This window comes from Sinocyclocheilus rhinocerous, unplaced genomic scaffold (genome assembly GCF_001515625.1).
Source record: "Sinocyclocheilus rhinocerous isolate Xijiao unplaced genomic scaffold, SAMN03320098_v1.1 scaffold603, whole genome shotgun sequence".
NCBI lineage: Eukaryota > Metazoa > Chordata > Actinopteri > Cypriniformes > Cyprinidae > Sinocyclocheilus > Sinocyclocheilus rhinocerous.
In genome coordinates, this window is record NW_015656630.1 from 1,315,481 (window position 1) to 1,323,555 (window position 8,075).

General features: G+C 35.5%; 2 protein-coding genes across 3 annotated transcripts in view; one reads left to right on the forward strand and one right to left on the reverse strand.

Moving 5' to 3' along the window:
* The first annotated feature begins 476 nt into the window (after window positions 1-476).
* smpd1 (sphingomyelin phosphodiesterase 1) lies at window positions 477-6,887 on the forward strand. The gene is made up of 6 exons (XM_016528422.1): window positions 477-928; window positions 1,705-2,480; window positions 3,368-3,539; window positions 3,980-4,056; window positions 4,378-4,523; window positions 5,520-6,887. The coding sequence occupies exons 1-6, from the start codon at window positions 704-706 to the stop codon at window positions 5,915-5,917; spliced, it is 1,794 nt and encodes a 597-aa protein (XP_016383908.1). The 5' UTR covers window positions 477-703; the 3' UTR covers window positions 5,918-6,887.
* Window positions 6,888-7,125: 238 nt separating this feature from the next.
* Window positions 7,126-8,075, reverse strand: part of LOC107720658 (phosphatidylinositol 3,4,5-trisphosphate 3-phosphatase TPTE2-like) — a 10,828-nt gene continuing 9,878 nt past the window's right edge. For both annotated transcript variants that reach the window (XM_016528425.1, XM_016528423.1), the window contains exon 21: window positions 7,126-7,822. In XM_016528425.1, the coding sequence (XP_016383911.1) occupies window positions 7,739-7,822 (84 nt within the window). In that variant the 3' untranslated portion in view covers window positions 7,126-7,738. The remainder of the gene's footprint in view (window positions 7,823-8,075) is intronic.

Genomic DNA, 8,075 nt, shown 5'->3' on the forward strand with positions numbered 1-8,075 from the left:
TCGCTCTGAAAAAGCTGCGCCAGCTGAGTCAGCCGACTGCTCTCGAAACGCTATCGCGGTACTTTGATGCCACACGTGACAGTGATGTGGCTTCGGCGTCGGTTCAAGTCGGACTAAATTTCTAACCGGCATGCACTGCTTCAAGTAAGCCGCCGATCGGTTTGCGCAGTGCTGCATGAAGTCGAACGCACCTGAATATCTCTTTGGATTTGAGACTTTAGTCTTTGCAACTTTACAGATCTTCTTTATGCACCAAGAGCTTGTAACACTCCAAAGAGAAAGGAAAAATTGAAATCGCATCATATGACCCCTTTAATGGAATAAGTGTCAAATTATTGTACTATATGCTGATATAAAACATTAGCATTGGTACTTAACTTTCAAGTTTACAAATGTGGTAGGGCACATGATTTGTCAGCTGCGGTGTCAGCATGTCACGTGATCAGTCAGCTGACGCTATATAAACTGGTCGGGTCGCCTGGGACGCTGTACTACGTCATTGTCAGAACAGACAACTGACGGACTTTTCAAACACAACCGCCTAAAGAGACGCGGATTCTTGTTTTATTCATGTATACAGCCCAAGCGTAACACTAGTATTCAAGGATAACACGGTTTCCTGGAGCCGTCGGCCGAGACTTTGTGTTATGACAGGGGACTGAGAGAGTTAGTTTACCGCAGTGTAGCTCGCCGCGCATCCAGCATGAAGCGTCCAGTGTTCGGCTTATCCACCGTCTGCGCTGTTTTCTTAGTCTGGACATTGTTTTCGGTGCCGCGCAGTTCCTCATACCCTCTCCAGGGAGGAACAGATTCGCCCCAGCTGAGGTTCGTGGAGGAGTTTGATCGGTTTAGGCTCGGGTTCAGCTGGCACAACATGTCCTGCGTGGTGTGTAAAGCGATCTTCGCCACGCTTGACATCGCGCTGCTGGTGAGACAAGCATTTACTTCTTCTAGTTGTTGTCCGTTTTAAACTCCCCTGGCTTTCTTGTCGGTATAAATGTCGCCTTATTTTGTAGAGTTAAAAGTAAACTTGATACAGGTTCTTTTGCTCAACATGATGATGGAGTCTGTGACTCAACTTGTTGATCTGCCTAACTATAGTTAGCATTTTTTGGCATCATAGGCGCGTGCGAGCTGACTGTGCCCAAAAATGCTGACATCTTTTACTGAGACGTATAAATATACATTTAGCAGTTACACAAACTATTATTTTAAAATATCCATGTTTAAGTATTTAATTAATATTAATATATAAAATGAAATGAGTCTTTTTATTCATGTGTATATTTATTGCAATGTATATAATTTTTATATTAGTTTATTACTGTTATTAGTACTCCTCATTTTATGTGTATATTATTCAGTTTCAGACTCAAACTGTTATTTTAAACGCATTAATGTATATAATGTACTGTAAGTAGCTATACTTCTAATACTTTTTTTTTTAGATATACAAATTATTTTTAACTAATACATATTGATGTGTAAATACTTAACAATAGTATGCTTTTAATTTAATGTACATTAAATTAATTTAGGTTAGTTTATAATTGTTTGAATTTTTTATATAATACTTGAATTTATATTATATAATTTTTATATGTATAATTCTGTGTATTCTATAATTTTGGTGTACATGTATTTAATACAATTCTTATATTAGCTTATTATTTTTTATGCTTTAACCAAAATCTTTATTAACAGAGTGACTCAAACATGGAGCGTGTGGCGCATGCTTTAGGAGAGGCCTGTGTTCGACTGCATCTGGCCGAGGCACAAGTATGCCGAGAAATCACTGAGCTCTTCCGAAACGATTTCATCCGTGCACTCCAGGAGTCCTTCCTCTGGCCCTCGGAGGCTTGCGCTCTACTGGTTGGACCTATGTGTGGACATTTTGATATTTATGACCCCTGGAATGTGTCCCTGCCGCAGGTCCCCAAACCCCCTGTTAAACCGCCCACCCCTCCCAAACCGGGCTCTTCACAGAGCCGAATCCTCTTCCTCACGGATATCCACTGGGATGCGGAGTATGCCGAAGGCAGTCTTGTGGACTGTAAGATGCCACTGTGCTGTCGAAATCACTCTGGAAGGGCCAGTTGGAAGCACACTGGAGCCGGATACTGGGGCACGTATGGCGACTGTGACCTGCCTCTGCGCACAGTGGAGAACCTTCTCCAAAACGTAGCCAAATCTGGCCCGTGGGATTGGGTTTACTGGACCGGAGACATTCCAGCACACAACGTCTGGTCTCAGACCCGGGCACAACAGCTGAACGAGCTCGTCACCATCACTAGACTCCTACACAAACACCTGGGGCCTAATGTAACCATTTACCCAGCGGTTGGGAATCATGAGAGTACTCCGGTGAATAGTTTCCCTCCTCCGTTTGTACATGGCAATCGGTCGTCCCGCTGGCTTTATGACTCCATGGCTGAGGAGTGGGCACCCTGGCTGCCAAAGGAAGCCCTGGAGACGATACGGTAAAGTACTGATGGAAAAGACATCTGTCACATTAATTAACATCACATTTTGATTATTTTCATTGATAAATACACAATAAAATTATTATTATTATTGTTGTTGTTAGTTATATTTTATTATTTTTATTTGTAATATAATATCATGATATTATTGTTATTGTTAGTTGTTATTTTTATTTAATTGAATTATTTTTATGAATTTTATTTATTTATTATTATTTATTATATATTTGAGATGTATGCCCCTGGAATGTATCTTATTTGTTGTTAATAATAATAATAATAAAATCATTATTTATGTATTTACTTATTTACTTACTACATATGTGGAAATGTTGATATTTTTGCCCCCTGGAATGTATCTCAATAATAATAATAATAATAATAATAATAATAAATTATTTATTTACTTATTTACTTGCTACATATGTGGAAATGTTGATATTTTTGCCCCCTGGAATGTATCTCAATAATAATAATAATAATAATAATAATAATAAATTATTTATTTACTTATTTACTTGCTACATATGTGGAAATGTTGATATTTTTGCCCCCTGGAATGTATCTAATTTTTAAATTATTATTATTGTTGTTGTTGTTGCTGTTGTTTTTGATGTAACCATTTAATAATATTTATTTATTTATTTGTTTATTTCTATTATTTTTTTGTAATACAATATCATGTGGCTATTTAGATATTTATGTCTTCCTTAACATTTTGTTGTTGTTGTGGTTGTTGGTGGTGGTTTTACTACTATATAATTTATTTATTATTTTATTATTATTACTATCATCATCATTATTATTATTATTATTATCAACACATACTTTATTTATTTATTTATTTATTTATTTATATTTAATGTGTGTTTTGTCTTCTCTAGGCGTGGAGGGTTTTACACGGTTGAAGTTGAGCGTGGTTTGAGGGTCGTGTCCTTGAACATGAACTTCTGTGCGCGAGAGAACTACTGGCTGATGGTGAACTCCACAGACCCGGCGGGTCAGCTCCAGTGGCTCATTAATATACTACAAGAGTCAGAGAACAAGGGAGAGAAGGTACGAGGAGTTTACAAACAGAGAAACCAGAAAACCTCTTATTTTGTATTAAAAACATAAGAAAACAAACAACAATGTTGAAGCCATTTGCTCGCTGCAGCAGTTTAACAAGTTGCAATGTTAGTGTTTGTGGGTTAGAGGCGTTTTAACATCCAGGCAACTGATCACGAGTCAGACCAGCTAGAAGCGGATGTGAGGCCGTTTCAGTTTTTAACTTTTGTTTGTATTTGGACTTGGTATTATATATTAGATCATGCCAATGATCCTTCTACTACTAAATGTTACTCAAATTATTTTGTAAGATGATCCACAATTCTTTTATTTTTCTCAAAACAAAACCAAAAATCTTGGTTTATCTTGAATATCTTGAATTTTTGTTGTTTGCAGTTTTGTTTTTTTGTTCTGTTTAGTATTTCAATTTTGTGTAATTTCTCTCTCAGGTCCACATCATCGGTCACATCCCCCCGGGACTCTGTTTGAGCAGCTGGAGTTGGAATTACTATCATATAGTGAACAGGTCAGTCACTTTTCTGTGAACACACTGTATGGGCCGTCCTGCTGTACACAAGAGTTCACTGTTATCTGTTGTAACCCGTGGTTGAATCAACACAACTGCGTGACTGTGGCCTAAAGGCTTCTAACAGCTCCACAGTGCCTTTTATGATCACAAGTGTCATACTGTTGCAAAAATGGGTCATGTTGACTGTAACTGCCTGGTTTTGAGATAATTGTATTTGCCATTTGCCATATGTACCGGGAGGTGTATGTAATGCAGTGGTTAATGGTTCACTTTAGCAAGCAGTCTGGTTCCTTCCTATAATCCTCTTTCATTTTCCAGATATGAAAGCACCATAACTGGTCAGTTTTTTGGACACACGCATGTCGATGAGTTTCAGATGTTCTATGATGAAGATACATTGACTCGTCCACTAAGTGTGGCTTTCATCGCCCCAAGTGTGACCACTTATGTCAACCTGAACCCAGGTGCTCACTGTACTATATTAGTTGATAGATATTTTATTTTTAAATCTAATTTAATTCAAAATTTAATTTAATTGAAGAAAAAAATTACCAAATTTTATTTGAGCTTTTTTATTTATTTATTTATTTTGTTGTTGTTGTTGTTGTTTTAATCTTAAAATCAGTCTGTTTATTCTAATAGGTTTATTTTTGCTTTCGCATTTATTGTAGCTGTGTTTTGGGGTCAGTATTTTTATTTATTTATTTATTTATTTTAAAGGAAGTAATACCATGTATTTAATTACTATGTATGAAATTAATCAAAAGTGATCGTAAAGACAATTAAGGTCCTTGCACACTGGGTCCGAAATTTTCGTATGCGTAAAAAAAAAAAAAAATTCGTATTCGTATTCGTCAACCTTTCCTATCAAAATGCTTGCTACGGATGCCAAAACGCAGAAAATCGAACCTGATCCAAATTGTTTTATGACGGACGAAACATTCGGAGGCAGTGTGTAAACATGATTGACACGACGTGAGGTCGTATTTATTTTTTAACGTGCGAAAATTTCGGACTCTGTGTGCAAAGACCTTTAATGTTATAAAGTTTCAATTAAATGCTGTTCTTCATAAAATAATCATTAATTGTATAGTGCTTTATACAAAATATATTTTTTAATCATTTTATTACTGACTTTTTTTTTTTACTTGCCATGTAGTTATTTTAATTAGTTTTTTTTTATTTTAGCATAGTTTTATGTGGTTTTAAATTTTTATTTTGGTGTTTAATTATATTTATTTATGTTTTGTTTTAGCATATAGTTAACTTGCCATGTAGTTATTTTAATTAGTTTTTTTTTATTTTAGCATAGTTTTGTGGTTTTAAATTTTTATTTTGGTGTTTAATTATATTTATTTATGTTTTGTTTTAGCATATAGTTATTTAATTTCTATTTTAGCATTTAGTTATTCACACAAAATCGTAGCTTATTGCTATAACATGCTTTTTTTTATGGTCAGGATATCGCGTATATTACGTGGATGGAAACTACCCAGGCAGCAATCGCATGGTTTTGGATCATGAGACTTTTATTCTTAACCTGACTCTGGCTAACAACCAGCCCTCAAAACCTGACCCCAACCCATCCTGGACCTTACTGTACCGCGCGTCTAAGGCCTACGGTTTGTCCACACTCTTCCCATCAGACATGGACACTTTAATCAAAGTCATGAAGAATGATGACCGTGTCTTCCAGCACTTCTGGTACCTCTTTCATAAAGGCCACGTCTCAAAGCCCTGCACAGACACTTGCAAGACATCACTAATCTGCCTTCTACACAGCGGACGATACGACCTTCTAACGCAGTGTGACGTGCTACACGGAGATAAACACTCTGTTAGGAAGACAATGTGTTGAGAAAATATGAAACTAGAGTTCTAATGGGTTTAATACCACACCAACATCACAGACACTTTCATTTGAACTACTTTTTGTAGCATTTGTTACGTTTGTACTTGAGATCATCAAAAGCTGACTTGCTATGGACATTTATTTAAAGCTGTAAGGTCAAGATAGGGTTAAAAAAAATCAGCAGTTCTTGTAAAGATGTGGACTTTAGAGCAGAGAACCAAAGTAAAGTATTACTGGTTGAAAGTGGAACAGGTAGTGACTTCACTGAATCGTGTAAAAACCACAACTGCTCAAACGTCTCAGTCCTCATTCTCACTCATGTGGTTCAGTGTGATTTGCGTCACTTTTGATCGGATTGTGGTCTGTCACTTTAGAAGTGATATCTATATTTAGTGTTATCACTTCCTGCATTGAGCTATAGGTTGCACACTGGAGCCTGTTGAAGGCTTATTGTAAAAGAAAATTGATTCAACCACAAGTCGTTAAACTTAATTGTTTTAATGGCTAATGCAAGGATGAAGAGATTCTGTGATCATGTGATTGTTTCTCTGTGTGAACTGTCGCACTTGCTGAAAATTATTTTGCAATTCTAGTGGGATTTTATGAATGTTGAAATGGATTGTCTGAAGGTCTAGATTAATAAATAATTATTTTGCAAGGTAATTTGTTTATAGATTTAAACTGTGCGGTACAGTTCAAAAGTTTGGATTCACAATGTTGTTGGAAAAAGTAAATTTTATTGAGCAACTACGCATTAAATGAATCAAAAGTGATTTATGTTGTTAATGTCACAAATTTCTGTTCCAAAGCAATGCTGTTCCTTTGAAATTTAATAAAATAATTCTGGGGAAAAAATGTATTGCAGATTACACAAAATTAAGCAGTACAACAGTTTTCAACCGATAAAAGTGAGAAATGTTTAGGTGACAAATCATTTAATCAGAATGATTTCTGAAGGATCATGTGGCACTGAAGACTGGAGTAATGATGCTGAAAATTCTGTTTGCGTCACAGGAATAAATTACATTTTATAATATATTCAATTAGAAAAGTTATTTTGTAATTATTTAATTGCAGTTTTTACTGTATTTTTGATCAAATAAATACAGCTTCGGTGAGCATGAGATGCATTTTGAAAAAATCTAAAAATACAAAAAAATCTAATCTTTTAAATGGTAGTGTTTTGTATATTTAATTAAGTCTCATCTTTTTGAATTAATTGATATGGCATTCAATTTACAAATACAGAGTAGACCTCTGTTACCAAGCTTTATCAAATATAAATATTCTAAAGAATTCAAAACTTAAACCAGAAAGGACTCTTTTCTATTTAAATGTTGTGGATAAGAGCTACATTATAGGAACAAGCTGAAAATACATTATAGGTTTCACTGAATACAAGCATCCCACTCCTCAAATGTGACGCAGTGCAAGACAGAACCACTAGGAGTCAGTAGATCATGCCTGATGACAGTATGTACTCAACAAATATTTAAACATATTTTCCATGGAAGCAGGTGTTTGATATGTAAATACTTTTTTGAATCATTTCTTTCACAGAATAATTTTAACTGCTGCCAAGGATAAACAGAACCACAGTACAAAAACAAAGAATTTCCAATACATTTTTTGCACACAAAAACAACCATGGAAATACAATGACATTTTTTACACATCACATTCAAATCTTATATATCTGTAGATTTATGTGGAGTGTTTACATTGGCTTCAGTTTGCAGCTTATTGTAAGTATACCTCAAGAGATATATCTACTTATACGAAAGGACAAGAATAGTAAACAATATCCACTGTCAGAGAATTGTCTTCTCAAGGGTCTGTGAAATACAACGTCACTCCGAAGTCCTCCTTGTAGATGTCCCAGGTCTTTGATTTGTGTGGATTGTCCAGCTCCTCCCTCGAAAGATCCAGTCTATGACACAAACAACAACACAAAGATTTCAGCTCTCCAAAGAAAGAAAAAAAAAAACGTCCAAAACTACTGACAAAAAATCCCACCTGTTGTTCTCAACAAAAGAGGTGTTAAACCAGAAATAGAAAGGACAGTCCTCGTAACCCTTTGGCAAACCCTGGACAGAGAGAAAAAAGGAGTTCAAGCAACAGTGAACCTCATTTAAACGTCCTGCTGACAACACTTCATCAAATA